General features: G+C 29.2%; 5 protein-coding genes across 15 annotated transcripts; 2 read left to right on the top strand and 3 right to left on the bottom strand.

Moving 5' to 3' along the window:
* Position 1: 1 nt before the first annotated feature.
* On the bottom strand, positions 2 to 2,401 carry LOC114881068 (probable arginine--tRNA ligase, mitochondrial). Its single transcript, XM_029197697.2, has 5 exons — positions 2,314 to 2,401; positions 854 to 2,012; positions 652 to 779; positions 345 to 568; positions 2 to 264 (listed from the first exon to the last, which is right to left on the bottom strand). Exons 1-5 carry the CDS (start codon positions 2,347 to 2,349, stop codon positions 114 to 116), a joined length of 1,698 nt encoding a protein of 565 aa, XP_029053530.2. The 5' UTR covers positions 2,350 to 2,401; the 3' UTR covers positions 2 to 113.
* On the top strand, positions 1,832 to 3,913 carry LOC114881070 (DNA-binding protein RFXANK-like). 5 transcript variants are annotated; one of them, XM_029197704.2, is made up of 6 exons: positions 1,832 to 1,919; positions 2,758 to 3,031; positions 3,111 to 3,243; positions 3,319 to 3,539; positions 3,600 to 3,747; positions 3,815 to 3,913. In XM_029197704.2, exons 2-6 carry the CDS (start codon positions 2,765 to 2,767, stop codon positions 3,880 to 3,882), a joined length of 837 nt encoding a protein of 278 aa, XP_029053537.1. In that variant the 5' UTR covers positions 1,832 to 1,919; positions 2,758 to 2,764; the 3' UTR covers positions 3,883 to 3,913. The 5 variants fall into 5 exon arrangements, with proteins under 5 accessions (XP_029053537.1, XP_029053539.1, XP_029053538.1 ...); XM_029197706.2 differs by lacking the exon at positions 1,832 to 1,919 and adding an exon at positions 2,254 to 2,284; XM_029197705.2 differs by lacking the exon at positions 1,832 to 1,919 and adding an exon at positions 2,439 to 2,499.
* Positions 3,914 to 4,548: 635 nt separating this feature from the next.
* On the bottom strand, positions 4,549 to 7,621 carry LOC114881059 (coatomer subunit delta). The gene is made up of 8 exons (XM_029197680.2): positions 7,504 to 7,621; positions 7,275 to 7,314; positions 6,639 to 6,862; positions 6,167 to 6,555; positions 5,926 to 6,096; positions 5,541 to 5,854; positions 5,144 to 5,460; positions 4,549 to 4,993 (listed from the first exon to the last, which is right to left on the bottom strand). The coding sequence occupies exons 1-8, from the start codon at positions 7,504 to 7,506 to the stop codon at positions 4,904 to 4,906; spliced, it is 1,548 nt and encodes a 515-aa protein (XP_029053513.2). The 5' UTR covers positions 7,507 to 7,621; the 3' UTR covers positions 4,549 to 4,903.
* A 335-nt stretch (positions 7,622 to 7,956) lies between these two features.
* On the top strand, positions 7,957 to 9,530 carry LOC114881062 (PRKR-interacting protein 1 homolog). 2 transcript variants are annotated; one of them, XM_046285977.1, is made up of 4 exons: positions 7,957 to 8,361; positions 8,509 to 8,688; positions 8,762 to 9,107; positions 9,192 to 9,530. In XM_046285977.1, exons 1-4 carry the CDS (start codon positions 8,263 to 8,265, stop codon positions 9,263 to 9,265), a joined length of 699 nt encoding a protein of 232 aa, XP_046141933.1. In that variant the 5' UTR covers positions 7,957 to 8,262; the 3' UTR covers positions 9,266 to 9,530. The 2 variants fall into 2 exon arrangements, with proteins under 2 accessions (XP_046141933.1, XP_029053520.1); XM_029197687.2 differs by having other exon boundaries at positions 7,959 to 8,361; positions 8,762 to 9,530.
* On the bottom strand, positions 9,392 to 14,273 carry LOC114881061 (HEAT repeat-containing protein 6). Of its 6 annotated transcripts, none has more exons than XM_029197682.2 (12): positions 13,346 to 14,273; positions 13,025 to 13,273; positions 12,718 to 12,951; positions 11,817 to 12,639; positions 11,465 to 11,751; positions 11,062 to 11,400; positions 10,691 to 10,938; positions 10,403 to 10,622; positions 10,252 to 10,329; positions 9,984 to 10,190; positions 9,801 to 9,917; positions 9,392 to 9,737 (listed from the first exon to the last, which is right to left on the bottom strand). In XM_029197682.2, exons 1-12 carry the CDS (start codon positions 13,514 to 13,516, stop codon positions 9,567 to 9,569), a joined length of 3,144 nt encoding a protein of 1,047 aa, XP_029053515.1. In that variant the 5' UTR covers positions 13,517 to 14,273; the 3' UTR covers positions 9,392 to 9,566. The 6 variants fall into 6 exon arrangements, with proteins under 6 accessions (XP_029053515.1, XP_029053514.1, XP_029053516.1 ...); XM_029197681.2 differs by having other exon boundaries at positions 10,403 to 10,625; positions 13,346 to 14,272; XM_029197683.2 differs by lacking the exon at positions 13,025 to 13,273 and having other exon boundaries at positions 10,403 to 10,625; positions 13,346 to 14,272.
* Between the last annotated feature and the right edge of the window lie 1,423 nt (positions 14,274 to 15,696).

Raw genomic sequence — 15,696 nt, forward strand, 5'->3', positions numbered from 1 at the left:
TCTGAAATATTTTCAAAATAATAGAATGACCACTGTAGGAAATCATGACAAACAGTCCATAAGCATTATACGTGTAAAACTAGGATTTATTATTAAAATTATACTCGTTTTCATTACATTTCCTCCAAAGGTGTTAAACCTAATAATTTCATACCTCGAGCAAGAATAATTTTTGCTACATGAAATAGCAACAGTCTTTGATTCCCTAAGTCAACTGATTCACCCTTTATTCTCAATGTACGCATAGCAACATTGATTGCTTTGCTGTAGAAAAAATGAATACATTACAAGTAGTGCATAAATTAATATACTTACAATTATTCATGTAATATATCCACACTAACCATAAATGCAAAAGATATACTGTTAATATGCATGGTTCTAATTGTTCATAAGATTTAATTATTACTTCATCAAATTGACTGATTAGTGTGATCAAATTATCAACTTCTGGTTCTTTTAACAAACTTGGATCACACTCTGTTACTAACGTAGCATTAGATAGACGTTCTAAGCTACATAATCGGCAATGAGTATATTGTAATTTTATTCCAGAATCACCTTTCATCTAATATTAAAATATGTAATTCATAATTAATGAATAACATTGAGACTTCTAATAGAAACTATTACTTTGTTTAAACAACTTACATTGAGTATAGAGTTCCAATTAAACTCATAATTGTTCATTCTATTTTGTTTTAGATCATAAACAATTATACCAGAAATACCCAAAATATCAGAAGTAGAATCAAGATCTTCTAATGATACCTTAGTTGCTAAAATAAAATAAAAATTTAAACATTTCATTTACTTGATACTTTGTCTTTGATTATAGATGAAGTTAACTTACTCTTTGTATTAATTTGTTTTTGTCTCATAATTTCTTTGGCCTCGTTTAAAATATCCTCTAAAAATACTGCTGTTCCTTTTCTTGTACTCATACCACGTATTCTACCATATTTAACATGTTTTAATCTATCTACCCATGGTAATTGCATCTTATTTAAAATCTGAATTAAATTATTAAAATGCTCTGTTTGACTATAGTCCACAACATAATACATAGCATCAAATTTGTATCTCTCAAACCTATTAATAGCAGCTGCAATATCTCGAGTTATATACAATGATGAATCGTCACTTTTAATAATTGGAACTGTCCTTTCATTACTTATGGCTATTACCTTCCTGTTATCATTATCTAATGTTAATAACTGTCTTTCTTCCATCAAATCAAGTATTTTTTGTATATTTTTAGCAGTATACATAGATTCCCATTCATATTTATCAAAGACTACACCTATCCTTTTATATGTCTTTTCCAATTCCTCGACAGTATAATGTCTAATTCTTTGCCAATTTTTATAAATTGTGCTATCCCCTAATTCTAGTTGTTTAAATAGTTCTTTAGCACGCTCATGTAATGTTGGATCGCTTTCGGCTAATTTATTGGCAGTAACATATACTTGATACAAAGTTTTAATAGGATCTGTTTGTAGTTTTACATCCTCAATATTTGTCATTTCAATTCCTAATTGAATAAAACCAAATTGTGTACCCCAGTCTCCTAGGTAATTTATTTTTTCAACTTGATTTTGTAAAAAAGTATTTATATTAGCTATACAGTTTCCTATAATTGTGGAACGCAAGTGTCCAAAATGAAATGGTTTAGCAATGTTTGGTGAACTAAATTCTACAATGACATTTTTATCATTATTTATAACTAACGGTGGTGCTACAGCAGAAAAATTGCTTTCTAAGATTGCCTTCAAATACTTATCTCTTGATACATTAAAATATACAGTATCATCTTTTATTATAACATCATCAAAAGTGCTCTGTATATCATTTTGTGCAAGATTTTTTATTTCATTTGTTATGTTATAATCTTCCGATTTTAAAGGAAGCATAAAACAGTATGTATCGCGTGTTTGATTACACTTCACGTGTAAATTAGATATAAGTTTTTGTTGATAAACATTGTCTATATTGTGCAAAGGTTTTATAACCTAAAACAGAATAGGGTTTAATTATATTTGAAATAATTTAATGTGATACAATTCATAAAAAACAGTGTTAAATATAATGTATTCTAATATAGAAATTTATAACGAACAAATGAATTATAAATAATAACTACTGATGAAAGTAAACAACCGGCATGTGACAACAAAATAAACATTTTTTAATTTTAATAATGCTAACTATTTTATCAGAAATAAATAAAAAGAATTGATTACAAATGCTGAAACTTGTAATTATTTTGTTTTTAACATTTAAGGTATATAAATAGTAAAACTACTGTTATACCTTTTGAAAAATTATACTCCTTAAACAATTACTCATGTTACGACAATAAAATTACTTTGACATAAATAAATATATCGGAAATTAAGTTATAAGATACGTTTAAATCAATATAAATATATAATTTTCCAGGATTTTTAATTTTACAACACACTCGGGAGAACCTAAATCCACATTTCTATCACTCTTGTTAGTATGTTGTCAAAGTATTACTTATTTGAGTGTATAAACATACATCTTTATTATATTTTAATAAATATCTACCCCAAATACACATCAATGAATCGAATTAAATTTATAGAAATATTGAAATGAATGTTATCTAATATTGGAGAGTGCAATAATAAATTGCATACTGTGCAATGATAAAACTATAACCTCTATGTAATATATTTGTCATTTTATTTATAAACTTTGTAACGTTTTATTAATTGTATTTGATGATAGTGATAGTATGGAAAATCAGATTCATTCAGAATTAATTGTGAAAGAAGAGGAAGAAGAAAGAGAACAGAAATGTAATACTCCTAATACTGAACCTAAGAATACTATCGTACGTAATGGAGTTGAATCAACAATTGGTATCAGACCAAGACCTTTAATTTGTAAGCCAGAAAATGTAAATATTGGATGTAAATCTGAACCTCTAGAAACTAAATGGCATTGGGCTCCTGGAGCATGGCAAGATGCTACAAGAACTAGTGCCTTTCAACCATATAAGGTAAATTATTATCAGCCAGATAAAGGCTATTATTTAAGATACTCAAGTATAATATTAATCTTACAAATATCTTTTCCAGCCACCTACATTACTTACTAACTTACAAAGAGGTAATACACAGACAGAAATACCTCAACTTTATGGAGATAGCGATATTACATTCCATACATTAGCCGGTCAAGGCGAACTTACACCTGAACACATAAATTCAAGTATGTCCTCTCTGATTATGCAAATTTAAAACAAAAAACAAAATTGGAAAAAACCATTAATAAATTGTTATATAGGTAGTGTGGATGCACCCGATGAAAAAGGTTTAACTGGTCTAATGTGGGCTGCAGGATATGGACAATTAGGTAGTGCAGAAAAACTACTTAAAGCTGGTGCTAATAAAAATTACCGTGGCCTTAATGGGGAAACACCTTTACATCTGGCAGCTGCCTATGGCCACCATGATCTTGTAAAATTGTTACTAAATCATGGTGCTGATTCAAATGCAAGTGACGAGGTATATATTGGCATAGTTCTTGTTAAATATTTTTGAACATTACCTTTTCTTTTCATATAGGAAGGAAATACACCATTGATATATGGGGCATATGGTAATCATCCACACGTGTGCTATGAATTGTTATCAAGAGAGGCTGATATTACATGTCGCAATATTCATAATATAAGTGCTTATCATGCAGCAGTATTAAATAATTCATTAACTGGTGAGTAAAAATAACATACAAAATTTTTTAGCATATTATATGAATTAAAAAATATTAATTTTTCTAGCTAAAGCAGTTATTGAAAATTATTTAATACAACAAGTAGTAAATGTACCATCTGATATTTTGCAATAAAAGAATGTAAATAATATAAATGTAATTTAAATTTATGACTTTTAAGAAAATCTGTAAAATATAAAATATAATATTTATATCTGTGTTATTTTCATGTTTATATAATTATTTCAGTAAAAATTTGCAAAAAAGTGCATGATCAATTAATTAAATTTATATTTTCAGTTTTGTATGAATAAACATTTTACAGAGGATTTATTATTTAATTATACGTATTTAATAGAAAAATTAACTACTAATTAAATTTTTTATTACTTATCAAAATAAAGCTAATTAAAATTGTTTTATAAGTATTAATATAATATTTTGTATATATGTATACAAACATTTATAATACCTAGTATTAATATCTTCCTTTTCTGGTCTACATATCATTATCCTTTTTATGAATATTTGTACAAAAAAGATATAGCAATATTTTTCATCATTTCATTATTAGAAATGAAAAATATAAGAACATTAAATGCTTAAGATACTACCACTAAAAGAAAATAGCGAAATAATAGTAAAATTGAATTAATTATTGGTTAAAAATTATGTACGTACGTATGTATGTATATACATACTATACACAAAAAATACTTTTCCGTTTTTTAAATTTAATAATACGTGATCTACGTTCACCAAAATAATTTATATAATTGCACAAGAAAAAAAACTCATAAATAAATATTCTGACAAATTTTTAATAAACCATGCAGGTAGTAAATGTAATTCATGGAATGAGAACATTTTCAGTATTCTTTTTTTTACCAACTATAAAATATCTGTATACAAGTTTCTTTAATAATTCAACATTCGACATATATTAAATAAAACAAACTATTTATGAATTGTGTATAAATACCGTTTAAAACATATTTAAGCATCCAACAATTGGTAAAAATAGTTCCGTGGTAATAACTTGTAATTTGAATGATAATTAAACTGAAAATACTTATTGTGATTTCAATGAACAGTGCTTAATTCTGTATCCTTGTACATATTTCAGTACAAGTAACTAACAGTATTTACTGAACACTTAAACCACTTCATAATTGTCAGTAAAGAAGACTGTCTCTACTGAATATTTAACTGGACTTTCATCATCTACAAGTATAACATCAGTTACCTGCAAAAAATAAAACTTTAGTTTTAGAAACATATCAAAATTGAATTATAAAATCTCATTTTTTTATTAAAACATGTTACTCTTCGTTATGGGATAAAAAGAAAAGTAATAAATTTTTATATTTACTTTTGTTAGTATTAACAAACGTACCTTAATATTAACATATGATGTCTTGGACGAAAAAGAAATAAGAAGAGGAAAGAAGTCAGCTGGAGTAGAAGAGGGTGCTGAGAATTCCATTGAACCCGATTTTGTTGACGCGTCAACTACTGGTAAAGACCATACAAGTGTATTTCGTCGTGCTTCGTGCGTATATTGTCCATCACATTCACTTACTATGGGATTACACCCCATAGGCAATGGAATGTTTATTTGAACATCATTTAATTCAAGATTAACTTGCTCCAATTCATACTCTATATTAACATCACATCCACCTTCTCCATTTTCAGATGGCCAGCAATTAACTGTTTTCAACAATAAACAAAACTCAATTTTTATAATGCTATATATAAGAAAATAATTTTATATAATAAATAATTCCTACTTGAAATAGGCAATGCTGTTTCATCTTGAGCTTGTAATCGCCATTTTAGTACTCCAACATCAGTATTCAATGGGAATGGTTTTGAAGGAATCTTTAAACCTATTTGACCACGAGTCCTAAACAATTCTTTATCTACATTAGGATGGGTTTGTAACTGAATTCCTCTCGAATCCCTATTTTCTAATTGTACACGAATTCGACCCCATTTTTCATCGGAAATATGTAATGTTACCAAACCATGCAATTCGAAGTATTGCAATCCGCCATCTCGGCCAATTCGTACGTTAAGACGTTCTTCTTGCCGTAAATGAACTCTTCAAATAAAAGTATATTATATAATAACCACTAACGGTGTACATACAAATGAAATAAATAAAAATCTTACGGTTCCGTATTAATAGTCTGTGGTGTAATTGATGCTGCCTTTGAGCCTGCTGCAGGTAAAGGTGTCGATACAACATTTTCTCCTTCTTCTTTTAACTGGTCAACAAAAGAATCAACATCTCGAGATTTTCCTCCTAATTTCATTGCGCTTGGTCCAGCATTAACAGCTTTTCTGCAAAACGAAACATTTATATAATATAATTTCTAGTAACATTACCTTTTATCTTATAATTATTTCTTACTGTGTTGGCGTGTACGATGGTCTGACTGGTTCTGGTACAAAATTAGCAGTATCTCCTACACTAGGAGTTTGTGTAAAGTTACTGCTACTTCCATAAGCATTGCCAAATCCAGGATTTTTAAGACCACTTTTTTTGTTTGCTTCCATTCGTTGTCTTTGTAATTCTTTTGCTTTCTCACGCATTTTATTCCTGGCCTCTCTTTCTTGAGTCATTCTAACAGCTTGATATACCTTTTCTTCGTGTGAATCCATTTCCACAAATGTTCTAATCTGTGCTAAATTAACACTTTCTCTATATCCTAATGCAACTATTTCATCAAATGCAAATATTAAATTGAACGCATTTTCAGCTATTTCAAGTTCATCCATTGAATTGCAGTATTCTGGAATCTTTAAATATGTAACATTATTATTTAATTCATTAAAACTATATTGAAAATCACAATTTACTCTCATATTTATGATATACTTACAACTCTTGCAAAGAGCCTCAATGTTTCTAAATCCTCTAATATGTTACTGGCTTTTGTTGTAATCAACAACATGTATACCTTTTCCAAAGGTTGATAAACATATCTTACAGATTCTGTTTCTACAAATGTATGCTGTTTGCCAGAACTCATTAATTTTGGAAATGCGGCAAGTAAACCTTCTATTCTTGCCTTTGTCATTTCAACAAATTGGCGAGAGATAATAGCTAAAATTATTACAAATTATTAAATTAGATTTATTCAGCTTAATTAATAAATATATAAGTCAACAGAACTAATCTATATTAAATAATATTAAAAACACTATTTCAACAAAAGAAAGGTACACATACTTCATAAATTTATATGAAATATGAATATAAATTATAAATTATATTATATATAAGAGTTCTAATTGATGAAATATAAAATAATGTTTATGATTAATTAATATTAGAATCATCATTTATTGTTGAATAAATACTTATGAAGGTAAGTATAAATAAATAAGTATATTAACGAAATGGGGGTTGTAGTTAAATACTTATTAATTAAAAAAATATAATTATGAATAAGATTAAGAGATAAAACACACACATGCATAAACAGGTGCGGCTGCTGAGAATAAACGATACTTACTTTTGCCTGCTTTAGTGCAGACCGCTGCGGCAATAAGTACCTAAAACACGAGTAAATAATTTCAGAATAAAATATATTTTTATTTTTTTATATATGTATATTTCGGTGATAACCATGAGCGGTGGTTGACATCTGTAGCACCTCTTACCATAATGATATTGTCATAAATGTTACTTAAAATATATGTGATTTGACAATGACTTAAATTTAATAACAAATAAGTGCTTACCATTTTAATCAATTATTTTGATACGTTATTTGTTGTACGATTAACCTAATACAATTTTTTACATAAGCCAATCTCTCATCCACATCATATATACAAATACGAGGAAACAAGTAGAGGGCGCACTATGCTGACGTGTGGCATGATGAAAGACAAACCATGAATTAAATAATTCAGAAGAATGGAGATCGTTTCTAAGTTTACCGATAATGTGTAGATAATTGCTATTATTACTAAAATTTTTACTAAAATAAATAATTCTAGTTTATTATCTTCTTTTCACAATTATTATTCCTTTTCTCTGAATAACTATATATTTTTAACATTACAAAATGTTTATTTATTATTCCATTTTAAATATGTTTACATGAATAGAGATAAAATAAAAAATAAATTTATACATTGAACAATTTCAAAAATAAAAAGACAAGATTTAAAAATTTGATCCACTATACAATATCATCATTCATCATCATATAAGAAGAGTTTTTGTATTTTTACACAAATACCTATATTCTAAAGCATTTTTATATGTTCAGATATTTTTTATTGTTCTTTTTTTGAATGAATTAAATATTTATCATTATAATAATCAATACTATTAACGATTTTTGTATCATGTATTTATGTATACAATGTATTTACATTTCGCTTTTGTTATTGTGTGTATAACCTCACATTATAGCAATATGAGTAACGTATAAAATTGTTAAGATATTACCGGTATTAAGATTATTCGGCTTTGTATAGTAATAAAACATCATGCCGAAAACTAAAGAAAAAGAAGAAGAGAAGCCTGTTGTTGCAAAAACAGCAGTTGATTTGCAACGATTAAAACTCCAAAAACTGATGAAAAATCCAGTATGTATCATAAACTCTAAATATGTTTATTCATTGTTTTTCTATAATGTAATTTCATTTATAGAATAAAATTGGTACCATGTGTTAAATTAAATAATGTTATATATAATTGTTGAAAATGTTTGAATTTCATTACTGTTGTAATAGGAGAAAGCTGTTATAATACCTGAAAGACCTAAAATTAAAAGCACACCAACTGTACCAGAATTTGTTCGCAATGTAATGGGTAGTAGTGCAGGTGCAGGTAGTGGAGAATTCCATGTATATAGACATTTGAGACGTAAAGAATATGCACGACAAAAATTTATTCAAGAAAAGGGACAGAAGGTAATTTCAAATAAAATTGTAATTGTTTTTTGAATAAATACAAAAATTTTAATGTTTAACATATTTTTATTAGGAACTGTTAGATGAAGAATATCACAGAAAATTAGAAGAAAATAAAAAAATAGCTGAGGAAATAACAGCAAAGAAAAGAGCAAAGAGATTAAAAAAGAAGCAAAGGTGGAAACAAAAGAAGCAAATGAAAGTTGGAAATACTGGAGTACATAATATAAATGAAAACAGTAGTTCAGAAGAAGAAAGCTCAGGTGAACAAGAAATAAAAGACAACAATGATAATTCATGTGAATATATATCTAATAGTGAAACTAGTGATAAGGACAATAAACCTGAAGATGACACAACTATAAAATCTTCATTAACTAATATAAAAGAAGATATTGATAAGGCTAGTACAAGTGAAGGTAAATTAGATTCACAAAGTAAGTGTAGCGAAGAAAGTAACTCTGAAACTGTTCATGATAGTGAAACATCAAATAAAATTGTAGATTTGGCTGTAAATGCATTTAAAAATGAAGATACTAATACAGAAAAGAAAAGTTCAACTGAGGCAGTTTCTTAACACTAATAAAGATACAAATATATTTTTAAGTGTAATATGTATTCAGATATTGTTAATGTTTGGAATAATACAAACAAAAAATCAGTTTTACAAAAGTGACGAAAAAAATAAAATTTAGAAGGTAAATAAATCGAAATAAAAATATAATTTTATTCAAAAATTTGTATAACTTGATTGTGAATGATCTCATTTCTTTTTACTTGTATTTACATTTAAATAGTTGTAATGCATCTAGGATCTGAGATATAAATCAATATACAAACAATATACAATTTGTTTTATTTTAGCAGATATTGCACTGCTATGTTGAAATAGTATCATCTAAATTATCATATCGTTTAGTTTTCTCAAAAATACTTGCTAATGTTTGGGCAATTTTTTGCTCCTTTGTGGTTGGAGCACTTCTTACATATTTTTCTAATTGAGATTGCGCTTTTATTAAATCCCCTACTTTTTCAGGTACAATAGTTTCCTAAAATAAAAAGTTATTAATATATTAAAAAATATATCAAGCATTATTAATAAAATATTGTACCTGAAATTGTTTCATGTAATTAGAAATATCGTGTACATATTCGCCTATCTCAGTCCAAAGATTTAGTAAGTCTTGCACTTCGGTACAAGCAGCTACGTGACTAAGCGTAAGGCACAGCTAAAATATATTTATCTAATAAATATATAATTATGTAAGTTTGTATGTAACAATAATTTTAATTACTTGCTGTATGAGAGCGTCGCGATGGGGGTACTCAATATAACTTGGTACATGTTGAGAATTTTCGAATGCTAAAGTAATATTCTTCCACAAAGTTACGGTATATTTACCGTAAGAATTACAAGAATATAGTGCCCATGCTGCGTTAGTTCGAACTTTAAAATTCGGGCTATCACATATTAAGTTGCATAACACAGGAAATACTTGATCCTACTAAAACAATTACATTGTATGAAAAATAAATAAAATAATCATTTTATTAATTACATACTCGCCAAGAAGATGGTAATATATTATCTGGATTGTTGCTTAAAACCAGTCCTAAGGCTCGACAAGCATTCCAACGAACCTATAATATTTAATGTAAAAATGTATTAAAAATTATATTGATACTGCTAGTTAAAATGTATAATGGTATTTACTTTCATATCATTTCCCAAAATAGCACAGTTTATAAGAGCTTCTAATCCTGATGATGTATCATTTAGTATGTGTTTGTCAGGACATAAGTTCAGAATACTTCCAAGGGCTCTAACAGCATTACATTTTACCTTATCACTGTCCTTAGATCCCTTAATACTGACTTGATAAATTTTTGGTAATACAATTTCCAAAGGAATGGGTTCAACTACTTCTTCATTACTTCTGACAGATGAATTTTATATGAAAAAATAATGTAAAATACAATAAAGTAGAAACTTATAGCTTACTTTTCTTCAGAAAGGCAATTACACAAATTAGCTAATGCCCAGGCTCCTTTAATACGAACACCAAGATTTTTATCATCAGCCGTTAAACAAACTATGTTAGCTAAATCCATTAAAAATCCAGTTTCCTCTTTCAATGCAGGTAAAGTTACTAACATTCCTAATGCTCGTAATGCAGCAGCTCTTACAGCACTTTCTTTATCGTGCACTGCACCAAAAATTACTGTGATAATTAAAACTGCTCTTTGCCGCTATAAAAATATTTTTTATCAGAATTCGTTAGATTCTTGTAAAAATTCTAATTATTACTTAATTATCTGTGTACTTGTTTATCTACATATTTATTTGTATAAAATTATTCAGTGAACACTCACAGGTAATTGAGTGAACACGGTAGAACTAATGCTACCTAAGCAATCACACGCAGCTTCTCTTATTATTGTTTCTTGATGTTGGAAAAGCTGTATCATACGATCAAATATAATATTCCAAAATAATAAAGCATTGTCTTCAAAGTCAGAATTCATGAAGCAACCGGCCATAATCTCCAGAGCTCGACAAGCATGTAATATCACTTGTACTTCAGAATCCTGTACAGCTGTAATTAAAGTTGTTGTAACTAATTCTGTATGTGAAAGTACGAGACTTCCTATAGTGAATACCATTCTTCCAATTAATTTTAGAGACTGAAGCCGGACAGGTGTACTCAATGTCTATAATTAAATACATTATTAATTTCTCAAACTTATTTGTTTCATTTTTCAAACATAGCTTTACCTTATTTGATATATTCTCTAAACAAACATGAACTAAGAAACATATATTAGTATCTTCCAATAATTTGTTATTATATTTAACTACTGTATCATTTTTTAGATCTTCAGCATCTATTTCTTCTTCTTGTTCCTCTGTACTATCATTAAATGAAACATTAAAATGCAACTGATCTGACTCTAAATTTACAGTTGATTGCTTTGCAAGTATTTCAAATATCTCTGGAGTAACTGGATCACAAGAGGCAATAGCTTCAAATGCTGATAATGCCGCAACTCGGACTGTTGGATCTGTATAAAACATAACAAATGCCATACTTGATTTCTATAATAATTGATATTAATAATATAAATACCTTTATGAAATATATATGGCCTGCAATTTCTCATTAATTTTGTAGCAAGCCCAGTTTTCAAACGTGCATATGGTGTGGCCTGAATTAGAGCAGCGGCACACTTTAAAGTATGGGTTAAAATTGCTACATTTGATTCGCTACTTAAAATTAAGGATAACGTGAAATGTAATTCTTTGATCATTAGACACACTGTACCAAAAAAGGTAATAAAAGATGTATGATGAACATCTTCGGCGTGCATTAAAAATGGTTTGGCATCTATCAGCAGTTCTGTTAGTGTGCTTAACATGCGTTGCTTCACTTTTGATACAAATTCTTTTAGAATACATCTAGTTAATACCCTGGCATCGTTTCGTGAACCAGTGGCAACAATTTGTGGCCAAAATCCAAACATTTCACGACTTTGTGAAGTTTCAATAAGAGCTTGTAACAAATGAACAGTTTCCAGTCTTACTTTGGAATCCATTAGGACAGAATTATTACTTTCTGTGTCTGAGGTATCTGAATCACTAGAATATATACTGACTCCCTTGCATTCTGACACAATACTATTATTTATCTCTGTAGCTTTTTTAGCAGGTTGTTTTTTTAATTTTGCTTTGTGGTTTTTCAAGTTTTTACATCTAGGAATAACATGGATTCGTTCTGGAAGATTCATTACCGCTGGACGAAGAAGTTGTGGCTTCATAGGAGAGTAGTCTTTAATACCATAAAATAGAAATGCTTGTACCACTCCTAAAATTTCACCCATGAATTCAGTGGAATGTGGTATCAATCTATTGATTGTTATAATGTGTAAAATATGTAAGCAGGAACATAAAATCTAAAAATTTCATTTAATAATTTTGAATGAATTATCATAGACCATTATATATATACATATATATAACTTATTACTTACTTTTATGTGAATGAGTTTATTATCTTTTATACATGAAGAAGATGAAACAATATTTAATATCACATTCTTGATGATATATACAAATTCTTTTGCTATTGAAGTACTATTATTTATATTTACTAAAATTCCTTCTAAACAGCCAATTGCATTACAGTGAGTTTCAGTCCATTCTGTACTACACTGATTTAAATATTTTATCAACAGTTGGTTTTCATCAAGTAATAATTGCAAATCCTGCAAATATATATTATTTTAAATACTGTTGTAGTATGACATAAAACACTGTTTCAAATTAGTTTATATTTACATGATTAATATTATTAAATTGATTATTTATTAAAATACTCTTCAAGGCTAAAAAAATATTGTTATGTGCAATTGATGAAGCAGACTTTAAAGCTTCCAAAATCCATTGTTTAAAATGTGCAAATGTTTCTTCTTGGAGCTTAATATTATTCTGAATGAAAGTAGTTAAAAGTTTACAAAGATTTTGCACCAAAGCTGTTTCTGTAGGTATTATAATGCCACATAATTGTTTAATTAGTAACTGCACTGCCTAAAACATAATTATAAGATAAAATAATAATATATTTATCTAACATCATTCAAAATTATTTCAATTACTTACATTTTCGTTTGAGACAGTAATATATCGATAATCGAGTTCATTAAGATTGCAAATATAATTGTTAATCAACTTCGTTTCATTGTTTTTCTTTTTAGTAAGTGCAACCAATTTTTCTACTATCAAATCAAATTTCGTTGTATTATTTGGGTAATCACCTTGTACCAAAGCCATTTTTTATCCTTAAATTTTCTCAAACATCATTACAAAGAATTTTAATAACAAACATTGTACCAATATTGGTCCACTACAGAATTCTATTTTTTATTCATGAGACAGACCATTACCATTTTTAGTAATACCACAGACAAGGTATGAGATAGACCTGTCAACTTATGGGAGTTCGTGTCTCACGTTCTGCAATACCGACATACCTTATTGCTAGCTGTTTTATTGTGCACTCTACCACCGACGACATACTCGTCCTCGTCCTTGACGAGGGGGTGGAGTGGGAACTAGGGTGGAGTTTATGATTTGGGTAAGGTTGGGGGGTATTTGGATTTTTCTGGGGGCTGAACTTTAACTCAGGGGCCCAAAAATTATGGCCTTTTTTTTTACCTTCTTGAAGTATGTATTTGACGAGTAGAATCTAAAAATCCTAGTTTTAAGGCGCGGAATCCATCGGTTCAGAAGTTATACGTGTGTAAGGGCCGTATTCAGAGTCGCAACTTAAGTCTTATTCGAATAAGCAATGCTTAAGTCGCTATGTATTCAGAGTCGGAGAATAAGACCGACTTAGTTAAGAAAACGATGGATAAGCTTTGCTTAGTAAAGTCCGTGGTTAAGCAATGCTTATTTGACGTTCGGCTATTTCCGTCGATTTTCTACTGTAACAATCAATGAAAATGATTCTTGAAAATGTAGCATTATTTCTTACTTACAAGGAAGGTTAGGGAACCCGGAAATTCCAAAAATTATGAAACTTCGCATACAAGTACAGTAAGTCATCCGTAATACGACCCTGTTTTCCGTTGGTGCCATAATTCGGTTTTAAAGGGTGAAATTACCCCTTGAAAAAAATTCGAAACTTTCTTTTTTGTGGAATATCTTAAAAACGGTGAAAGATATGAAAAAAAAGTTTAAATAAAAGTTGCACAGTTCTGTTGTGTTTACGAAACGGCGCCAAGAAAATTTTTGAAAAGTGCATAATTTTTTAGTTACCCCTCCCCCCCAACAGTTTTTTGACGCCATTTTGCAAACACAACAGAACTGTGCAACTTTTGTTTAAACTTTTTTTTCATAACTCTCACCGTTTTTAAGATATTCCACAAAAAAGAAAGTTCCGAATTTTTTTCAAGGGGTAATTTCACCCTTTAAAACCGAATTATGGCACCAACGGAAAACAGGGTCGTATTACGGATGACTTACTGTACTTGTATGCGAAGTTTCATAATTTTTGGAATTTCCGGGTTCCCTAACCTTCCTTGTTAGTGACGCGGTTTTTGAATTGAATTCAAATAATTGAGCGAGCGATAGACAGAGCCAAATTTATTAATAAAAAAAGCCAAATTTATTAAGAACAATTCTGAAATATGAACACAAAATAACACAAAATTAAACTAACCACTGAAATTATTTAAAAATAAAATTTAAATGTACTTCTTTGTATTGATTATGAATCCTAAACTAATCTACAGCGAATTCAGCGATCGCGGTGTAGCGGCGACAAACGTGTTGTCATTCTTTTTATATTTCATTCGATATGTTAGCGACGGCATATTTTGGAGTCTTGTCCGAAGCAATTAGCCAGGCGCTATTGTGCTTTCGTATCATTTATGATAGGGACCAGTGCTGGTGACCAGGTATCAGGTACCAGGTATCAAAAGACTGTTCATACGAATGTAGAATGCGTAGAAAAGGCAAGCAGCCCGACACTGTATTGCTAAAAATGTGGACTTTTTCGGAGTGGGGAAGGCATTGCCTTTTGGTAAGAAGACTGTGATGAACCCCACGGCACTTACCGTACAGCCGTACATACGAAAGGAATACTGGTAACAATGGCTACTGTGAAGAAACATTTCACCGATGTCGAGAAAAGTGCATTTGTAGCAATAGTGAAAAAGTTCGCGCACATTATCGAAAACAAAAAAAGTGATAGCAGCACATTGAGACAAAAAGAAGAAGCGTGGCAGGAAGTCACGCAGCAATATAATATGTCGGCTGTGATTTCATGCAAGATTTGTAGAATAAACGATATTATTACGTGAAACTATTATCGCTATTTGTAATTTGGAACGCACTGTGTGCGCTCGTATTCTGGGACACCCTGTAACATAAATTTTATTTTTCAGAGGAATACTGTACAACTTAAGAAGATGTGGAGTAACATGAAAGCTGCGCAACGAACCGCGATC

This window comes from Osmia bicornis, chromosome 1 (genome assembly GCF_907164935.1).
Source record: "Osmia bicornis bicornis chromosome 1, iOsmBic2.1, whole genome shotgun sequence".
Taxonomy (NCBI): Eukaryota; Metazoa; Arthropoda; class Insecta; order Hymenoptera; family Megachilidae; genus Osmia; species Osmia bicornis.

What these genes read in the sequence shown, in the direction of transcription:
- LOC114881068 (XM_029197697.2), bottom strand. Translation starts at nt 2,349, where the DNA reads ATGAGTAATTGTTTAAGGAGTATAATTTTTCAAAAG. An exon ending in AAAACAAATTAATACAAAGA is followed by an intron (nt 780 to 853) that starts GTAAGTTAACTT and finishes ATTTTATTTTAG; the next exon opens with CAACTAAGGTATCATTAGAA. An exon ending in ATTGGAACTCTATACTCAAT is followed by an intron (nt 569 to 651) that starts GTAAGTTGTTTA and finishes TTTTAATATTAG; the next exon opens with ATGAAAGGTGATTCTGGAAT.
- LOC114881070 (XM_029197704.2), top strand. Translation starts at nt 2,765, where the DNA reads ATGGAAAATCAGATTCATTCAGAATTAATTGTGAAAGAAGAGGAAGAA. An exon ending in ATTCAAATGCAAGTGACGAG is followed by an intron (nt 3,540 to 3,599) that starts GTATATATTGGC and finishes CTTTTCATATAG; the next exon opens with GAAGGAAATACACCATTGAT. An exon ending in ATTAAATAATTCATTAACTG is followed by an intron (nt 3,748 to 3,814) that starts GTGAGTAAAAAT and finishes TAATTTTTCTAG; the next exon opens with CTAAAGCAGTTATTGAAAAT.
- LOC114881059 (XM_029197680.2), bottom strand. An exon ending in CTGCACTAAAGCAGGCAAAA is followed by an intron (nt 6,863 to 7,274) that starts GTAAGTATCGTT and finishes TAATAATTTTAG; the next exon opens with CTATTATCTCTCGCCAATTT. An exon ending in CCATCGTACACGCCAACACA is followed by an intron (nt 6,097 to 6,166) that starts GTAAGAAATAAT and finishes TTCGTTTTGCAG; the next exon opens with AAAAGCTGTTAATGCTGGAC.
- LOC114881062 (XM_029197687.2), top strand. Translation starts at nt 8,263, where the DNA reads ATGCCGAAAACTAAAGAAAAAGAAGAAGAGAAGCCTGTTGTTGCAAAA. An exon ending in AAAAACTGATGAAAAATCCA is followed by an intron (nt 8,362 to 8,508) that starts GTATGTATCATA and finishes CTGTTGTAATAG; the next exon opens with GAGAAAGCTGTTATAATACC. An exon ending in TTCAAGAAAAGGGACAGAAG is followed by an intron (nt 8,689 to 8,761) that starts GTAATTTCAAAT and finishes TATTTTTATTAG; the next exon opens with GAACTGTTAGATGAAGAATA.
- LOC114881061 (XM_029197681.2), bottom strand. Translation starts at nt 13,516, where the DNA reads ATGGCTTTGGTACAAGGTGATTACCCAAATAATACAACGAAATTTGAT. An exon ending in GCCATATATATTTCATAAAG is followed by an intron (nt 11,752 to 11,816) that starts GTATTTATATTA and finishes TGTTTTATACAG; the next exon opens with ATCCAACAGTCCGAGTTGCG. An exon ending in AATTGCCTTTCTGAAGAAAA is followed by an intron (nt 10,626 to 10,690) that starts GTAAGCTATAAG and finishes TTCATCTGTCAG; the next exon opens with AAGTAATGAAGAAGTAGTTG.